The sequence below is a fragment of the Abramis brama genome, assembly GCF_963993115.1.
Source record: "Abramis brama genome assembly, chromosome: 11".
Lineage (NCBI taxonomy): Eukaryota > Metazoa > Chordata > Actinopteri > Cypriniformes > Leuciscidae > Abramis > Abramis brama.
The window spans coordinates 39,856,858-39,878,530 of NC_139973.1; the positions used below are offsets into that span (position 1 = coordinate 39,856,858).

General features: G+C 38.5%; 1 protein-coding gene across 1 annotated transcript in view; it reads left to right on the forward strand.

The window, feature by feature from the left end:
* The window catches only part of plxna1b (plexin A1b), a 137,981-nt gene that overhangs the window by 40,741 nt on the left and 75,567 nt on the right, over positions 1-21,673 (forward strand). The window contains exons 4-5 of the mRNA XM_084128859.1: positions 15,332-15,469; positions 21,192-21,292. Coding sequence (XP_083984985.1) covers positions 15,332-15,469; positions 21,192-21,292 — 239 coding nt within the window. The remainder of the gene's footprint in view (positions 1-15,331; positions 15,470-21,191; positions 21,293-21,673) is intronic.

Consider the following 21,673-nt stretch of genomic DNA (forward strand, 5'->3'; position numbering starts at 1 on the left):
CGCCTTGGGTTTAATAACACACACTGCATGTAAAGATTTCCCCAGCTGTTTTGACATTTTAATCAGTGTGTGAATGTGTCCAGGTGTTTCTCTGAGGTGTGTGTTAATGTAATAGTGTCATAGTGAAGTGTGTGAGCTATACAGAAGTGTAGCGACTTCAGCTTCGCCAGCCTGGTAATTAGCTGTGTGTGTGTGTGTGTAAATTAGGGTTTAGAGAGAAAATGCTGCAGCAGCAAAGCATGTCCTGCTTTATTAGACCCTCATCGGCTTTGATTTTTACTGTGTGTGTGTGTGTGTGTGTGTGTGTGTGTGTCTCCTGGGGCTGATAGTGCTGCAGTCGCACTGGATTCTGAACACAAGCGCTTATTAGACTGAGTCAAACTCTAGATCTACAGATACACGAGGGCTTTTACAAGTGCATGTGAATTCAAGCTTTCTAATCCCATCCCATAAACATCCATAGATGACAAGCACAGTAAAGACACACACACACTCCTTTCCCTGCAGTCTCAGCGCTCCATACACGGGTCACTGGACTGACTTTAATCATAATGAATGTGTCTTGCCCAGCGAGAGGTTTATATTTCAGGATTAACCTTAATTAAATATTAATGCATAAGTGTGTGTGTTACTGAGCTTCACCTCAATCGATATCTGGATCTGAAACCGGAACCGCAGGCGAATTATCGCGCAGCATTTTTATTTCTGAATGATGTGTGTGTAGGCAGGAATACAGAGGTTGTGATTCACAGCTGTTAAAGATGGATGAAGATTTCAGACGAACAATAACACACAATGCCATTCCTAGATGTTCAGTGACTGATAGGAGTGTTACTCCAAGACATATGGTAAAAGGTTAACAATAAATGTACTGTTGATTTAAAATGCTAAATATGGTATTTCATTGTGTGTGTAAATGAATAGTCTTGGACTTGGTGCTGAAACCCAAAGCACAGGACAATAGAGACACCAGAATAACAATATTCATGATTCTGAAGCTGAAAACAGAATTATTTTAGAAAAATATGCTTGCACTCTTTCACTGACTAGATATATTTAAAATAATGTAGGACACTTTTACTGGTAACATCAGACATTTGATTATCAGAACCCATAAATATTCCCCCGGTGCATTATTATACACTATATTCAACATTATATACTGTAGTTTAATGTAGTACTGACACTGAAACTCACAAACTTGTATTGCGATATATTGTTACACCCCTATCAACTGCAGATTCACTCCCATGATGTTAGAGCATTGTGAGTGGTTATTTTGTAGCTATGCAGTTTTAGTGTGTGTTGCTACTGTGCTTTAATATACAGTCAAACCTAAATGTATTCAGACACCTTCAACATTTCTCACATTATCAGTTTATTCACTATAGTTTAGAAAATGGTAATAAAATATGACAAGAACTGGTTTGATATTTGACTGGTTTTGTCCGTCCTTCTGTTAGACTGTCTCACACATGAATTATGTTGAATATCTGTCAGCTGTTAAATTTAACTACACAATTAGATAATACCAGTTTAGCTCAACCAATCACCAAGCAATGCTTCATTTTGTTCAGTCTGTGTGTAAAAAGAGCATTAGCAATTAAAGAAAACACACTTCAGCAAAACATGATCAGCTGAAAGTGTCTGAATCATTTTTGGTCCCAAATTATTTATAAATTTTACTGTTATTCAACTGTATGAAGAAATGTTGGGTATAATATGTCACAGTTTACTTTATTTAGCTCTCCTCACTTAAATGAACTATAGAGTCCTGCACACACTAGTGACAAAATATCAAAAATCATATCGGGTGTCTGAATAATTTTTTGCTTTGACTGTGGAATTCAGCTCATCCAAGAATATTTTAGCGGCAGAACTCTGAAGGGTTGAGGATGTGAAGCTCCTCTTTCAGATGCGTTGATGGGGTGTGGGTGTGTGTGTGTGTGTGTGTGTTCATCTGAAGCTCCTCTTTCAGATGCGTTGATGGTGTGTGTGTGTGTGTGTGTGTTCATCTGAAGCTCCTCTTTCAGATGAAGCGCTCTCATGAAGTCCACTGACGAGTGACTCTCTCTGTTGGAGAGCGCAGTACATCACGTGAAGGACTGTATAAGCACGCTCAGCTTGTTCAAACACTGAGCGACGGCTCATTTCTCTGGCGTGATTATGGAGGGTCTGCCGGCGATGGATGAGCTTCAGTGTTCAGGAGCAGCCGAACCCATGTTAAATCTGGAGTTTCTGCGCTGGCAGACCATCGGACCCGTACATCAGGCCAAGAGGAGCGTCGGACCAGCCCAGAATGAGTTCAGTGAGGGAGAAAAGAGGATTTACTGTGTGTGTGTGTGTGTGTGTGTGCCTACTTAACTATATTTAACTATAAGTGACCAAAACCTCCCTTTAGGGACGTCCTCATTTGTAAACCTGGTATAAAAATAAAGTAATTTTTTTTTTTTAATGTAAAAATGCAGAAAGTTTTGTATTTAGGAGTAGGGTTAGTGTGTGTGTGTGTGTGTGATGGGTAGGTTTAGGGGTAGGGTTAGTGTGTGTGTGTGTGTGTGTGTGATGGGTAGGTTTAGGGGTAGGGTTAGTGTGTGTGTGTGTGTGTGTGTGATGGGTAGGTTTAGGGGTAGGGTTAGTGTGTGTGTGTGTGTGTGATGGGTAGGGTTAGTGTGTGTTTGTGATGGGTAGTTTTGGGGTAGGGTTAGTGTGTGTGTGTGTGTGTGTGTGTTTGTGTGATGGGTAGGTTTAGGGGTCGGGTTAGTGTGTGTGTGTGATGGGTAGGTTTAGGGGTCGGGTTAGTGTGTGTGTGTGATGGGTAGGTTTAGGGGTCGGGTTAGTGTGTGTGTGTGTGTGTGTGTGTGATGGGTAGGTGTAGGGGTCGGGTTAGTGTGTGTGTGTGTGTGTGTGATGGGTAGGTTTAGGGGTAGGGTTAGTGTGTGTGTGTGATGGGTAGGTTTAGGGGTAGGGTTAGTGTGTGTGTGTGTGTGATGGGTAGGTTTAGGGGTAGGGTTAGTGTGTGTGTGTGTGTGTGTGTGTGATGGGTAGGGTTAGTGTGTGTGTGTGATGGGTAGGGTTAGTGTGTGTGTGTTTGTGATGGGTAGTTTTGGGGTAGGGTTAGTGTGTGTGTTTGTGTGATGGGTAGGTTTAGGGGTCGGGTTAGTGTGTGTGTGTGTGTGTGTGATGGGTAGGTTTAGGGGTCGGGTTAGTGTGTGTGTGTGATGGGTAGGTTTAGGGGTCGGGTTAGTGTGTGTGTGTGTGTGTGTGTGTGTGTGTGTGTGTGTGTGTGTGTGTGATGGGTAGGTGTAGGGGTCGGGTTAGTGTGTGTGTGTGTGATGGGTAGGTTTAGGGGTCGGGTTAGTGTAAGGGGATAAAATACACAGTTTGTACAGTATAAAATCCATTACTTATATGGAATGTCCCCATTTAGATTAAGTGTGTGTGTGTGTTGTTGGGGGGTGATTCTTCATCTTGCTGTGTTTGAAGAGGGAAAGATAGAAAAAGAGGAGTGTGAAAACTAAATGATTAAAGGAATCATTTCACCCAAAAATGTCATTTGCTGCCATTCAAACGGAATAAATGACATTTGAAGGACAGTGTTCAGCTCTGAATGTCTGATTTTAAGTATATACTGATTGAGATTGAGATCATTGTAGATTTACTAAGATGTCTATCTTTGCAGAAGGGGATGAAACCTTCTGAAATAAACACGACTTGCACATGTGATAAGACGATAATGTTATACTTGGTGTCCGTTCTGCACAAATCTTTATTGATTTTATGATTTAATTCTGTTTTTATGATTGGTGTATCCAGCATCACTTGATCCACCAGCTGCTGTTTTACCCAGATAGTTTGCAGGTGCACCGCTGGAAATGTAGCTGTAGTTACAGTATTTAGAGGTGTAAATGAATGCAGTGTTGATGAGGAAAATGCAAAAAAGGATCATTTCTACATCAGTTGTCTGAGGAAAAACACAGTCAGTTTGGATGTGATTTGAAATCGTGTTTGAAAAACACAAATGTACCCGAGCACCTCCGAGAAAACTAGTGCTTTCTGAATCTTTAAGTCCAGTGTTGTTATTGTTAACTAAAACCAATGCTTAATTAAATATTCATATTGTTACGCTGCCTACACTTTCAGACGCAGTCGGCTGCACGATATATCGAAATATTGCGATGTGCATATCACAACGACTTGCTAAAACTACATGATTTTAATATTTCATATGTTTACAGAAGTCCACGTTTTAGGTCGATGCAGACAACAGAGAGTAGACTGGATGAATCAATATATATTTAATTCATACAGTGAAGACTAAGCAGTGTTTTATTTGTACATTTGATTATTCAAATTCTGTTGTTAAATAAACCTAAGGCTGGCCTGTACCTAAAACCCCAAACCCTGGTTAAAATTACACTTGCTACAGTGAAAGAGTGTGAAACGTGTATGTTGGTTATATCATTTTCAGTTTTTAAATATAATTAAAATATTTTTTTCACACTTGAAGCATTATTGTATTGAATATCACATTATTTAACAAGTCATCGCATTTTTCTCCAATATCGTGCAGCACTAGTGTATGAATGTGTGTGTGAATATCTGTGGGTAAGAAGTGTCTCTCAAACACACTCTTGACTTACCCTGTGTATGTGTGTGTGTTGCTCTCATGATAGCGTGTGTGTATTGTGCTGTTTAGTGGGCCGATAACTGCAGATGGAGGCGGTGTGTGTGTGTGTGTGTCGGATGAATGGATTTTCAATTGCTCTGCTCTTAGCAGAAAAGGCTTGTAATAGTTTGTGGCCCTCCATCAGGCGAGGTCAAACCCCTCAGTGGCGGCGAGCCGTGTGTGTGTGTGTGTGTGTGTGTGTGTGATTATTACAATCACTGGCGCTGCCGCCGGCGTACGAGACGTGTGTTCTGACCGCCTCTGTGAAACATGAAGTACACTGGAACACAATGAATGTAATGATAATCATGTCAAATCGCTCTGAATGTATAAAATCAATATGAACTTAACATTGACCCTGTTTGCTTTTTAAAACCCATTTCTGCTCGATTCATAATGCACATTAATACCAAAGAACAATGTGCAGAGACCTTTTCCCCTTCCCATCCATTCCTGATGGATAAGTCAAGAGACGTGGCCACACGAAGAGACGCACGACTACGCAAACGAAGCTGAATGAAGTCAGCTCGTGGTTTGACGAACGCCATTGGTTCTGGTGTGTCATGTGACCTGAGCGCGTGCTGAACCACAGTGTTAAATAGTGAATCTGTTTAACCAATTTATTGAACTGCATGATTTGGGGAAAAATACAATTGCTATATATTTATAGCAATTATAAATGTATAAATATTCTTTTAAAATTCTTAATTAAAAAGTGAATTTTTTAATGCTGTGTTTGTTTGTAGGGCTGCAAATTTTTTATTGTGATTTATATATCAATATGACTATTAAAAATAAATAAATAAATAAATACCGTACAACTGTGAACAAGCCCGACACTAAAAGCAGTGGCTCATGAACTGTTTGTGTGTAAATGAACACAGCTTTACTCTGAAACACTCTGACATATTTAGCATATATTTATTGTGATTTGATGATGGCACTAATATGGCCATATTGAAAGTTTATTTCTATGAATCATGGTGTGTTTGGTTTGTTTGGGTTCACGCTGAGTTTAGAGACTTTAATTGTGTCCCAAACATCAATAATTTGTCTTCCGGCGGAGGTTTTTCCCTTCTTCTTTTACTCTTGTCCATGGGGAACAATGCTTTCCTGAGAGGAAGAAACATCGATCATCATAGCTGAACTACTGAGAGAAGGTTGTGTGTTGTGTTCATAAGGAAGCTGAGTTCAGAGGGCCTGTAAACAGCCTGAGGAGAGAGAGAGAGAGAGAGAGAGACAGTGTCAGTGTGTGGAGCTTTGGGGAATGGCATGAGATATAGATGGATAAAACATGCTAACACACATGTCACAGCGAGTAAATGAAGATGTCTGTGAGTGTGTGTCTGTATTGTGTCTGTATAATGAGGTGAGACAGGTCATCTGTGTTACACATGCAACCATCTGCTCTTCACGATAGGGGACGTGTGGGATTCATCCCTCTTTTCATGTTGTAAATAAAGGCAGGGATTCCCTTTTTTGAAGCCCTTTGAGCTCAAATATTTACTTGAAGCCCCCCTGAGATATTAATATTTCAATAATTTATCAACACATTCACATGTTCACAGTTCTCTGATGATGTTTAATGGTCACATGACATGCAGCTAAACTAATAATACTTTTTTGTTTAGTAAGTGATTTATTCTGATACTTTAAATACTAGCTTTTCATCATCTAACGAAACCCCAATTATATTCCAATTTAGGGCGTTATGAAATCAGTTTATTTTTTATATAGTTTTTATATTTTTCCAAGTTTCCTTTCGCTTGAATTTTTCTGCATTTCTTTTTTTTCCATTTAAAATTCTGGACTGTGTTTTAATGGTTAAATTATTTATTTTTTTTTACCCAAAATCAAGTCTAATTATTTAAAATCATGAAACTTATACAATATATTACAAATTCAAAAATGTTGGGCCCTATGAAATACATTTTATTTTTACTCAAATTAAAAAAAATTTTTTTTTTTTTTTTTGCTATCCATAAAAAAAAAATTCTGGATTCCATTTAAATGGTTTAATTAAATTTTAATAAATAAAAGCATGTCTAAGTAATTGAGTTTAGAAAAAAAAATCTTAATTATTATTTTTTTTTTTAACAATGATAGGGCCCTATGAAATGTTTTTTAATGTTTATAGTATTTTAATAACAAATTTTAATCAAATATTTTTTTGGCAAAGCGCTGCAGAGGTTTACTGTAAAAATGAAAACATGCAAGAAAAATTGTGATTATAATTTTTTTTTTATAATTGTATTACTGCTCCTACATTAAGACTTGCATTCTACTGTACAATAGTAATATATATTTCTGTCACAATTTCTTCAAGTTAAGCCAGACTTTAATTTTGATGGGTTGCCATGATGACCTTAAAGTTTCTCTGTTTATGATATGACGATATTTTCTATCAAATGAAACAGTGAAATGCTGCCCAGGAATCATGAGGCTGTTCTCCTGGGGTCATGTGATGCTTCATGTGAGGAACCAGACACCGTTTCACTGTCAATATTCACTCATGTGACTCAGAAGGCTTTTATTCTGCTGATGTTTATTTGGATCATCTCCGAATCCTTCAGTAAATGTGAAAAGAGCATCTCTCGTGTGTTCTGTAGAAGAAAATCAAACCGGTTTGGAAAGACATGAGGGTGAAGAGATGATGACAGGATTTAATTTTTAAATGAACTATCCTTTTAATCTTTTGTGTGTGTGTGCTGATGCCAAAAATAAGCATGTCCTCATTTCTGCTGTTAATTAGCTAATAGAAACTGTTGCCAGGAGACGGATGTCTTATTAGGAAAGCGCTATGAATCCCCGGAGGACACACAATAACACTGTGTCTCTATCATATTATATACCTGCATTTCACCAGTGCAGTAATCACAAAATGTCCATGTATCGTCTGATTAGAGAGTGTGTGTGTCTGTCTGTGTGTGTGTGTGTGTCTGTGTGTGTGTGTCTGTGTGTGTGTGTCTGTGTGTGTGTGTCTGTGTGTGTGTGTCTGTGTGTGTGTGTGTGTGTGTGTGAGGTGTTCCTGTATTCATCAGTAATTGCTCCGTCACTCATCTGTGTGTTCTGCTGTGTAATGGTTGCGGATCGATCTCAGTGTGTATTAGCTGTGATCTTCCCGCCGTACTCAAGCTAATCATTTTGATTGATCTGTTCATTGGCCGTGTTCTGCAGCGATCAGCGCTTAACGCTTCAGGAGGGGTTACCATAGCAACCTGTTGCATTAGACAGACACACACACACACACACACACACACACACACACACACACCCCTGTCCCCAAACACACACATTACTTGATCATGTGCAGTTAGTGGAGTGAGATATGAGATAGAACAGTATAAATGAGACACACACACGTGAAGCACACAAGATAATTCACTCTGTTGATGTCACTATTGACATCTCTGATGCTTATAACAGCACTTTTTAGTTTTGTTTTGTTTTATTATAATTTTTTATATTTTTATAATTTTATTTATTTTATATTTTGTAATATTTATTTATTTTATATTTTTATATGTAATATTTCAATTTTATTTTATATTTTGATTACTTTATATATATATATATATATATATATATATATATATATAATTATTTTTCCTGTATGTTTCTGATGAGGATCCTGAGTGTGAGTGTTGTGCTGTATTTGTGTTAGTGTGACGGTGGAGATTTGAGGAATGCTGAGAGAGGAAATGTGTCGACCACCTGTGGAAGTGAACGAACATCTTCCTGTGTGTAATGAGCCAGCGCCGTCTCCTTCCTCTCATCCTGTGTGTGTGTGTGTGCGCGTGTGTGTGTGTGTGTGGCTGTCCTGGCCTCTGAAACCTTTGATCGATCTCTGCCACGACTTAAGACTCTTTATGTGCCAGTGGTTTTCTCTGACACACTCTTTTCCCAGAACAACGTTCCCATGATTCAGTTCCATTGTTTCGATCGGATCTGTTTACTCACGACGCCTCTGACAGAAATGTGCTGTGGTGAATGTATCACATGGTAATATGGTGCTTTGCAATCCATAAAATCAATTATAAAAATAGTTGAAATGAATTTCATCAATATTTTGTTGCGTCTGTTCTCTTATTTAATTGCGTATTAAAGCTTTTGTTTACCAGTTTGCAGTTTTTGAAGAAAAGCATTTCACAAAATCCATGAATCCATGAATCCAACTAATAATCAGTGGCTTGAATGCCTTCATTTTTCTTACATTGTGCCAAAAGGCTCTCCAAATAATACCATGGTATTACCGCGGTACCATATTAATTGTAGATGTGATTTTGACATTGTAAAGATTTGAAAATGGTCAAAATGATGGTACTAACCAAGTTTGTTTACTTGACTTGGGATTTAAACTCCGAGCAAAGCAGCAGAATATATATATATATATCATGTAATTATTCTGTCAGTAATGCCTCGGTTGATAAATGCAGCGATGAGACGCCGACTGAACCTCTCTGCCTTCAGTGAGATGTTGTTCACTTCCTGTCTGAGCCCAAGAACTTCCTTCCAGATGCCCCAGAGCGCCGTTAATTACACACACACGCTCACACACACACACACCCCGATCGATACACACTTCACTCTTAATTGTCGGCGCTGGCGTTGGCTTGCGGTCGCTCTGATGAACCTTTAAACAGTCTCGCTGTGAGTTCAGTCGCTGGGCACCGGATTCTGTTTCAACACACACACACACACACACACACACACACACACCTCGTCCAGGGGTCGATGCCACCGGTGTTACCGTGGCAACAGGCCAGACTGCAGCTGCAGCATCTGTTTCCCACCTGCTTACCTGGAGACCACCCAGCTGTCAACACAACACCACATGCCACCGCTGAGAGAGCGTGTGTGTGAGAGAGAGAGAGGGGGTGTGTGTATTTGAGTGAGAGAGTGTGTGTTTGAGAGAGAGAGAGAGAGAGAGAGAGAGAGAGAGAGAGAGAGAGAGAGTGTGTGTATTTGTGTGTGTGTGTGTGTGAGAGAGTGTTTTATGAGTGTGTGTATCCTGTCACTCTGCATGTCACTGAGATGGTTTGTGTTTGCTCTACAAGGTTTGACTGAATCATTTCTTTAGATTTAAACACAAATCTGTTTGATGTTGTACTTTGCTACACGTTTAAAGTTCTTATTAACAATGAATAAGTTTAATATTTTTAAACATACAATTACACTATTCTCTCACTCTTCCTCTGAAGAGGAACAGGCTGGACATATTTATAACTCTTGGCAGACCGTGTGTGTGTGTGTTTGATGGCAGGTTTCGGCTCCAGCATTGTTTTTGACTCCTACAGCGTCTCCAATGTTGTAAGATGTTGAGTAGGCGTGTGTGTGTGTGTGTGTGTGTGTGTGTGGACGCTGCATCAGGGAGACAGGAAGTGGAATATGTCATTGTTTAATTACGTCTGGCTTCCTTAAACACTCATTTTAGGCATCAGTGCTTTAGTAATCGCCTGCTTCTCTCTGAGGAAGACCAGTCCTCTAGTGACTACAGATTCACACACACACACACACACACACACACACACACACACACACACACACACACACTTACTTGTACATCTATCTTTATGAGGACATTCATTGACGCAATGCAAATCTCTAGCCGCTTTCCCTAACCTTACAACGTGATGTGCCTAACCCGACCCCCGACCCTTAACCTCATTATAACCTTATCCCTAAAAGTCTTGACCCTCAAACAGGCCTTTAAAGGCTCTCAGAGAGTGAAGACCGGCCAACATGTCCTCACTTTACTCTCTTTGTCTTCACGCCAATGGACTAAAACTCAAACTGGTCCTCACAAAGATAGTTGTACAAGTACACACACACACACACACACACACACACACACACACACACACACACACACACATACATACATAAACTTTCATGAAATATTAATCAGACTAAAACAGGAACAAAATTACACAAAGCCAAACTATCTGACTGCTGCATGATAAACACACCAGTGAAAAATATTTACTTCACAGTATACTTCACAAAAACACAAAGATCTGTACACACACACACACACACACACACACACACAGAGTATAAACAATGTAAATATACTGTGGGAAAGGAAGTAAAAAATCACACACCACTCACCACACACACACACACCAGAGACACAAACAAAACAAACACAGGGAGAGTGTGTGTGAGAGTGTGTGTGAGAGAGAGAGTGTGTGTGAGAGAGAGAGTGTGTGTGAGAGAGAGTGTGTGTGTGAGAGAGAGTGTGTGTGTGTGAGAGAGAGTGTGTGTGTGAGAGTGAGTGTGTGAGAGTGTGAGAGTGTGAGAGAGTGTGAGAGAGTGTGTGAGAGTGTGTGTGTGAGAGTGTGTGTGTGAGAGTGTGTGTGTGAGAGTGTGTGTGTGAGAGTGTGTGTGTGAGAGTGTGTGTGTGAGAGTGTGTGTGTGAGAGTGTGTGTGTGAGAGTGTGTGTGAGAGTGTGTGTGTGAGTGTGTGTGAGTGTGTGTGTGTGTGAGAGTGTGTGTGTGTGAGAGTGTGTGTGTGAGAGTGTGTGTGAGAGAGAGAGAGAGAGAGAGAGAGCGCGCGTGTGTGTGTGTGTGTGTGTTAAATGTAGTCAGCACATGTTTAAAGATGAACACCTGATGTCTGAAACATCACACAGCTTCATCAAAGTGATGTCACACACACACACACACACACACACACACACACACACACACGATGTTCAGCATGACTTCAATATGCCATCTCATAAACCTGCAGAGATCACCGCACCGACACCAGACCTCGTGAGTTAGTTCACGGCTCTGACTCTCAGTCTGCGTCCGTCCTCAGAGAACGCACTCGACGCGTCCGAACACATCAGTTCCTCTGGTCTCCTGAGGCTCCTTCATCTGATGGATCTTTGAAGGCATCATAGATGTGTCCTTCACTGTCCTTCATAAGACTCTTATTTCTCGACTGGGATCGTGTCGAGACTTTGAAGCTGCATTGAGACGGACATTTGAACCTTCTGTGAACATTGGTATTGTTGGTTGCCATTGAAGTCCATCCTGTGTAGAAAAATCCTGGAATGTTTTCCTCAAAAACCTTAATTTATTTTCGACTGAAGAAAGAAAGACATGGATATCTTGGATGACATCGGGGTGAGTAAATTATCAGCAAAAGTTTTTTTGAAAGTGAACTAATCCTTTAACTGAGGCTCTACAACGATCTGTCAGACACATTAAAGAGCCACAAAACCGTATTTATTGTTTAAATTTCTTTAAAAAATGTTTCATATCAAAAGTACACTGGTCTGTCCTGTGTGTCAGTGTGTTGTCAGTGTCCTCTCTGCTCCGCGATGTGTGTTTCACTGTGTGAGAACATGGTGTGTGTGTGAGAGAGGTGTGGCTTGTCGGACATAGCAACAGTAACTAAAGGGGGCGGGTCTTTGCCAACGGTCAATTATGAGCTCGCCGCGTTCACGTGCTTCGTTCTCGGATAGAATGGGAATCATGGAGGAAAACCTGTTTACTCTTGCCTAAATGTATTGAGTCTCATTGTCAACAAACGGGATGCTATATTGAAAATGTTGCATCACATTCACTGACAACCACATAAACATTCACTACGCTCTCTAGATTTCAAATTCCGGTCGAACACTTGCTGTTTTCACGGTGTATAAAACGCTTCAAATGATTATTCATATATGTAAATATCCACTACTTTGTCAAGACAGGCTGATGGAACTGTTGTGGGAAAAACTAATAAATAATACCAGTCACATCAGCAATCATTCTCTGCAAAACTTGATTTCGATGGTCTACTTTAGACATTCTTCTAAACATAAGTAAATCTGCAACTATATGTGATCCTGGACCACAAAACCAGTCACATGGGTCCATTTTATGAAATTGAGATTTATACATCATATGAAAGCTTTCCATTGATGTATGGTTTGTTAGGATAGGACAATATTTGGTCGAGATACAACTATTGAAAATCTGGAATCTGAGGGTGCAAAAAATCGAAACATTGAGAAAATCTCCTTTAAAGTTGTGCATTTATGTTGGCGATTGTGCTGCATTCACTCACAGAAATAAATGTTTTATATATTTACAGTAGGAAATTTACAAAATATCTTCATAGAACATGATCTTTACTTAATATCCTAATGATTTTTGGCATAAAAGAAAAATCGATAATTTTGACCCATGCAATGTATTGTTGGCTATTGCCACAGATATACCTGTGCGACTCGAGACTGGTTATCCAGGGTCACATGTCAACTAACTCTCATTACAGTATTAGTAGACGGTCTGCTTAATATCGACTAACACTTTATTTGTATGCTCCCCAACTGTCATTCTACTGACTATAAGTAACTTTACAAGTGCATCTCCACTTATTCTACTAACCCGAACCCTAACAGTTTACTAACACTCTAATTAGTTCACATGGAGTTGCAAAGTTACTTATAGTCAGTAGAATATCTAAAGTGGACTATCAAAATAGTGCATGTTTTAATTGAAGCATAAGGTTGTATTTGTTAACATAAACTAACAATGAGCAATACATCTACAGCATTTATTAATCATAGTTCATGTTTAGTTCAACGTTTACGTGCACCAGGGGCATTTTTGGGACATATTGCAGATGCATAAACACTCAAAGTGCAAATATTGATTGGACATCTCAGCAGCTCAACTAACAGGCCTCCAGTTTAGTTTTTAAAGAAATCTTGAACTGCTAAGACTTTATTTTAAGGTGACGTAGTTTCTTAACTTACTATAGTAATAACAGTAAATTATGCATATTTACAAGCAACTAACCTTAAACCAAACTATAACTCTATAGTAACATATATATATATATTCCTCATGACTAATTTTTGTAATAATTACACTTAAAATAAAGGGTATCCAAACTCAAATACTGATTACATCTCAACTTACTGGACTATTTTTTGCTAATATTAAAACCTTGATATATTACGCGAATCAGTCCTTTTGAATTTGCTCGATTCTGTTGTATTTATTGTGGATTAATAGTTGTTTTCTCTAAGGTTGATCCCAGCATGATCTCTCGCAGCTTGATCCCAGGTGGCTTTATTTTAATATTTTCCTTGCATTGAGTCTGTAATAGCACTAAAACTCAGTTTGATATGTGTTAATGCTCATTGATGTGTGCTGAGTGTGTGTGTGTAAGTGATTTGATGTGGTTTGAGATGAACTGTGTGTGTGATCCTCTGAAGCGGAATCACGGATGCAATAGAAGTGATGAATGTGTTCAACATGCAAGAACAGCGCGCTTCCCCTCGCCTCATCATATTTACATAAGTAATATATACTTCCACTGGGTCTCGTTACAGTGATGCACTCATATATGCTCACTGTATCTGAGTGAAACGTCTGTCATCATTCAGCCTCGTGTCTTTCCAAACCTGGATGACTGTCGTCCCAAACGGAGATTCGTAGTGAATAATGACTTAAATTTGCTTCTGTTCTTCATATATACACTCCTGTTCAAAAGCTTGGGGTTGGGAAGAGTTTTTAGTCCTTTATGATCACCAATGCAAAAATATTGAAATATTATTGCAATCTAAAATGACTGTTTTCTTTGTGAATATATAGTAAAGTGTAATTTATTCCTGTGATCAAAGCTGAATTTCAGCATCATTACTCCAGTCTTCAGTGTCACATGATCCTTCAGAAATCATTCTAATATGATGATTTGATGCTCAAGAAACATTTTTGATTATTATTTATCAGTGTTGAAAACAGTTCATTATTCATATTTTTGTGAGAACTGATACATTTTATCTTTCAGAATTCTTTGATAAATAGAAAGTTCTAAAAGAAGAGCGTTTATTTGAAATATAATCTTTTGTAACATTATAAATGTCACTTTTGATCAATTTAATGCATCCTTAATGAATAAAAGTATGAATTTTTTATTTTTTTAATGACTCCAAAATTTTGAATGGTAGTGTGTTGAACTGTTTATGTATGTATGTGTTGAATGAGCTGCTTTAATGCAGTTATTTTTGGAGCTTGATTGCATAAATCACTGATATTTTTCATAGTATGGAAAAGAGACGTTCTGTTAAATATCTTCAGATTTATTCTACATAAAGAAATCCCTTTAAAAGGAACCCTGTCACTTTCAATGTCTTGTTTTTGCTAAATGTTCTTTCATTCTCATTACTATTTGATTCGTTTGCATGGAGTTTGAATAAATCATAATGGTTAATTACTTAATGCATTGATTTCAGATGGCCTTTGTGAACAGCGAAGACTTTGCTGAAGTTAGCAGTGGTGTGTGTTGTGCGTGCAGTGTGTGTGTGATCGGTGCAGTATAAGCCTGTGTAAATGTGCCGTTGCTGTCGGTGTAACAGTTGTGTCTGTCTTCATTGTATGATTCAATTAGCGGCTAATGTATGTAATCCTCTTGTAGTGGTAGGGAGAGATTGATGCTGAATGAGGGATTTGATCCCGGCTCTCATCCTCTCGCCGATTCTCTCTTGAGAGACGCAGAGATGATTATATTCGCGGCGATTAGCTCGTCCTGACGGTCTGATGTCATTATTGTAATGATGTTTGTGTTTTCACATGATGAAAGCGTTTGGCCTGGTGTCGTGCTTCTCTGTGTGAGAGGATTGCGCTGGTGTTATGAGATATTAATGAGATGTTGATGCTCTTGTTTTGTCAGATTCTGATTAATTCTGTGAGCCCGTCCCGACCGGCGCTGGTGTACGAGAGCGTCCCGGTGAGCGATGGCAGTCCGGTGTTACGGGACATGCTGTTCAGCCCCGACCTCCAGTTCATCTACACACTCACCGACAAACAGGTGAGCACGCGCTTTTACACACTTCACTTCATAATGATGATTTCAGTGAAAAAACACCTGGACAGGATCCTTTTCAATATGGTGTTGCAATGAGAATTTGATGTCAAAATGTGCTTAATTGCCATTAAAATGTCAAAATGCATGAGATCTTAATAGTCCCACAAGTAGGCTGTGTGTTCGTTCTGCATAATCCATTCATTCCAACTCAACAAGACAGTTCTGCACAAAGCTTTTACAAACGTGATGCTCATCATGCAACCAATAGTTTCATCTTCATGTCATTGCACACTGACAGACATGTACACTCCACGGCCTAAATACACAAATACTTCAGAGTCAATGACTGGATCATTATTGCAGTGATTATTATGTTTAGCATGTTATATGTTTGGCTACAGTTCCTCTAACCCTAATTAATGGAGTGTGTAGCTTTTCATTTCTTAAACAACCATGTAGAAAGACTCATCATGGCCATATTCCAGTTTGACATTATAAACATTCATCAGGCTCAGATTGTGAAGGAATGGTTGTGAGGAGCATGAAGAATCATTTTCCAGAGCTTAAACTCACTGTCAGTCTTCTGGATGTGCTGGAGGAGACTTTACAGAGCGCTGGACTCTTGCATTGACAATACAAGATCTCGACCAAGAATTGATGCACCTTGTGATGGAAATAAATGTTCTGATGTTATTTCCATTAAGAGTTTCATTGATTTTTGGTCTTTATCTTATTTGACATGTGAAACAGACACAATAACATACAAAATGGACATACTTTTTCTTATTTATGATTTTTTTTTTTTGCACTGAGTGGGAGTTTGCTTCAGACTTCGCCATTGATCTGTCGGTCATGCATGTGTGTGTTATGGTGTGTAGAGTTATTTTAGTCTCTTACACACATGTAGAACATACAGTGAGTGATCAATGAGATGATGTACATTACAGTGTCATCTGATCTGATTATTGATGTTTTAGTGTACACACACACACACACACACACACACACACAAACACACACACACACACACACCTGTAATGCAGCTGTGTGTGTATCTGCTCTATATGTCACATGAGACTCCATTGATCTTCCTTTCACTTCTGAATCCAGATAAAACATCACTGCCTGACACATCATCAATACTAATCATCACAAACTCATGATATGTAAAGTGTGATGTTTAAACTGAATCTGCTTCGATGTAATACACACTCATGTGTTGCCATGCTCTTAATTTCCAGTGTTTGTTTCCCGTTCTGTGAATGATTATCACACTACCATGTTTAATGTCATCGTAAAATGTAGATAAACACAAGCATTTGCACGTCGACTTCTGACTCAACCAATCACGTGAGTTTGGGGCGGGGTTTTCTGTTTGACTGACCAATGACAGATGGAGAGAGTGTTTGAGCTGGAAAAAACTGTTTAAAACCTCCTTTTTAAAAGAAGAATTCACTTTTTCTAATGATTTTGATATGAATGTGAGTGTTTGAGACTATACAGTGACATTTTTTAACGTTTGCGATGAAATAATGGTGTCTCCTGTAGAATACGCCCATAAAATGCAAGAAGTCCTCCGTCTCTTTGTGTTCTGTCAGTTTCTATTTTTCCTGTTCCTTGACTTTTCTTCTCAGGATAATGAAAACGGCTGGCAGAGAGTCTGAGGCGCTGCTCAGAAAAAGCACACGCTCCATTTAAAGCCCTGACAGAGTAATTTAGCATTGGCCCCTTGTTCTCCAGCACTTAATTAAAAAGTGTTTGATAGCCTGTCTCCTCTCGCCGTCCGCTTCGCTCGGCCCGGGGCGAACCAGCATCAGCTCTTACAGCTCCAGATTACACACATCTGGATGACACTCTAACGGGAATCAAAGTCAAAACTCCCTCCTCAGTCAGACAGCAATTTAAAGCAGCCCAATTATGCTATTTTAAAGGTTCCTGATTGTGTTTTGGAGTCTCCTACAACAGGTTTACATGCATTCAAAGGTCAAAAACACTTAAATTTTCTAATAATCTCCACTGCAGCATCAGCTCTTTTCTCTCAGTGTCTGAAACGCTTCGTTTGAAGATTCAGTCTCTCTAAGCTCCGCCTCTCTGAGAGCTGCTCTGCTCTGATTGGTCAGAAACCAAACGCTCATTATCATATCTGAATCTCAGCTCTTGATCACAGTGATGCGAACAGTAACGATGGCGTGGGTTTTACCGTATCAATCTCATCAAAGTGGATTTTAACGAACCTGCAAACTGGAGTCAGAATGATGTCACATCCATCACAGCTCATTTACATACTCTGCAAAAGTAATTTCTGCTAATTTGGTCAAATATTCTTATTTTCCTGTTGGATTAAGTTTATTTTTCTGACCCCACTGGCAGATATTCTTTCTTGTTTTAAACTTAACTCAATTTAAACAACTTCATTTTGATAATTTATTTTAGAAAACAAGACTTAACATCTTAAATCATTTTGCATCTCAAGTAAACGAGTCTTGATTTTAGAACTTAGATATTCGTACTGGAAAAATTACAAAAATTCTAAGCAAGAAAATCATTTTTGTATTATCAGAATCTATTCTACCAGCAGTGTGAAATCTGCAGGAATGTGGAGGTTAATGAATCGTAGATCAGAGGTAATTCACAGTAAGAAAAGATGATAAATGGACTGCAGGGAATAAAATAAGTGTAGACAAGTGTAGAATAATGGATGATTTAAGTTGAATGAAAGAACTGGTTTAATAAAGAGGAGTGTGATGGTGTGAATGTGTGATGGAGGTTATCATGGACACACAGGAGTGTGTGTTTAAGCCGATGCGTTTTAGAGTCTTAACCTTTTTGTTCCGTCTAATCAAATCATTGATCATCTGGAGCAAAGTTAATCCCATAATCCCTCATATCAGCACAGAGTGAATCATCCAGTCTTACTGCAATTAAGAACTTCAGTAGTGTGTGTGGTTCAGTATTGATTGTGTGTGTGTGTGTAGGGTCTGTATTAAAAGCCTCTTGATTGGTTGAGGTGTTTTTACTGAAACGCTCTGACAGGAATGGAAGAGAGGAAGTTTCTCTCCTCTAGTGTGATCACGTGCCGGATGGACATGCTGTGTCAAGTTAAAAAGAAAAAAGAAAGCTTTCACATTGGATCAATGTTAGTTTAAAACAATAGACCAGCTAGATAATAAACTACTCCCATGAAGCATTGCAAATCACATTGCTGAATCAAAAGTGATGATATAATACAATATATTTTATATAATATTCATATAATATAATATAATAGAATATAATAGTCATTTTTTATACAAGCAAAATATGTTTATTGTGAAATATAATGTACTGTTCAAAATTTAGGGTCGGTAAGATTTTTTTATTTTTAAAGTCTCTTCTGCTCCACTAATGCTGCATTTATTTGATTAAAAATACAGTAAAAACAGGAAATTGCAATTTAAAGCTGTTTTTTATTGTAATATACATTAAATGTAATTTATTCCTGTGATCAAAGCTTTTAGCATCATTACTCCAGTCTTCAGTGTCACATGATCCTTCAGAAATCATTCTGATATGATGATTTGATGCTCAAGAAACATTTTTGATTATTATCAGTGTTGAAAATGTATATTTTAAAATCGTGATTCTATGACGAATAGAAATTTTACAACATTTATTTGAAATAGAAATACTATACTACTTTTTAATACTATAACATTGAGCATTATAAATGCCTTTACTGTCACTTTTGATCAATGCAGACTTGCTGAATAAAACTAAATTTCTTTAAAAAAAATCTTACTGACTTCAGCTTTTGAACAGTAGTGTGTGTATGTATGTATGTATGTATGTTCTTCTTTCCTTTTGTTCTTCTTTAACCTTCTTAAACTCATGTTTGTGCTTTCATTGGGTAATTCTCTTATTTCGGTCTTTTTTTACATTTAACTTTATTTTTCTGTCATTCTGATTTTACTGATTCTGATTCCTTCCTTCATTCCTTCATGTAATTGTTCATGTTTGTTGCAAAATATATATTATGTTTGAGATGTTGGGAATGTTGTCCAACACTGACTATCAACATTTGTAAACACACAACCATCTCCCACAACAGCTGATAGCTTTGAGTTTCTGTTGTGTCTGAGATATAGAGGTTGATATAGAGGTGTGTGTGTGTGTGTGTGTGTGTGTGTGTGTGTGTGTGTGTGTGTGTGTGTGTGTGTCACACACATGCGTCATCATCGTGTCACACATATTTGATTGACGTTTGAAGCCTGAGGCGCTGAGTTTTCCTCATCTCTGAGATTGAATGTGTGTGTTTTGACACACTATCATCCGGTGTAATGTGTGTGTGTCATTTATCTTGAATTCATTTGCGTGTGTTTTTGCTGCAGGCTGCAGTTTAACACGCTGAATATCAGATGAACTCCGCTCACGGCTGCTCGCCTGTGTGTGTGTGTGTGTGTGTGTTACATGATGACTTTCACCATGTATTAAAATGACAAATTAATGTTAAGCTTGCGTTAAACAGTGTTGTCTTTAATGCATATTCGTTTTCTTTATTTTACACTGTATATTTACACACACACACACACACACACGCTGACAGGCTGCATATGGTGAACTGGTTTTACAGAGAAACGGATGTGCCCTGAACCCTAAACGTTTACACACACACACACACACACACACAGACCTGACCTCGCCATCCTCAGTATCTCACCATCTGTTCTTCATCTCTGCTTGTCTTCATCCCTCCATCACTGTTTCTCACCTTGTAAACTGATACTCATACCTGTGTGTGTGTGTGTGTGTGAGAGAGAGAGTGTGCGATTAAAGTGGATTCATAGGCTGGTGCTTTCCATCATGCACTCTGCTGGGTTCATATTTGCCTTTAGATTAATAAGTTCAGTTATTTATTATTAATATCATAATAATTGGGTACATGTTGTTACACTGTCATTACACAAGTAATTGCTGATTAATATTAATTATCTATATATAGGTTATTTTTTTAGTTTGGTTTAGGGTTAGTTTCTTGTAATTATACATCATTTAGTGTTATTAACTACATATAGCATGTGCTACTTCCAGGTTAAAATCTGTTATCTAAGTGTTATCTTGTGATATCTTTTATATAATAACTTTTATTAAAAAACGTTATTATCATTCTACACGCATGAACTGATGGACCAGAAAAACACAACTTTGACTTCCCTGGTTTTGCATTCACAACTTCCTTCCTTCCTTCCTTCCTTCCTTCCTTCCTTCCTTCCTTCCTTCCTTCCTTCCTTCCTTCCTTCCTTCCTTCCTTCCTTCCTTCCTTCCTTCCTTCCCTCCATTACTAATTTGCCTTCTCTTACACACACACACACACACACACACACACACACACACACACACACACACACACACTGATGTTATTCTGTTTTTGGCAGGAGGGATTCAGGGTTCCTGTCAATCAAATGCTGATCTCTGTGGTAACTGTCAGATGGCGCAGCGTGTGAGAAGCTGATTCTGTGCCTTCCATATGCACACACACACACACACACACACACACACACACACACACGCATGCAGAAAGCAGCAAACATTTGTCACCCTCCAGTGCCCATCTCTAGCCTGAAGCGACTCATGCTCTGACCACAGATGTGCTGCTTTACAGCAGTTATGCTCTGATTTGCTCTGTGTGTGTGATATGATTAACGTGTGTCTGTGTGAGATATGATTAACGTGTGTGTGTGTTGTGCAGGTGACGCGTGTGCCGGTGGAGAGCTGTTCTCAGTACACGAGCTGCTTCGAGTGTCTGAGCTCCAGAGATCCTCACTGCGGCTGGTGTGTCCTTCACAACATGTAAGCAAACATACAAACACCTTCATATCAACACCTTTCCTCGACTTCACATTACATCTCATTTGACAGGCATAAATAAGTTGAACATTTAACCCTATTAATGAACTGTTTAACCCTAGAAAGCCTACTGTATCATATTTAATACATGATAAACATGATCAAAACTTTCTGAAAATCCTGTTGCTCAATCTACAACATGTCTTCTTTCTCCTGATTTATAGTTCATAAGTAAAAGGTTTTCTAGTATAATTGTACAAATGTTCACCTTCAGCTCGTGATTCACGTGTCTTTTTGCTGTGAAATCTGTACTGATAAATGTAATAACTTTGAATATTTACAGATAAACACTTACTGGACTGAAGCAACTGAAGTTTATTGATT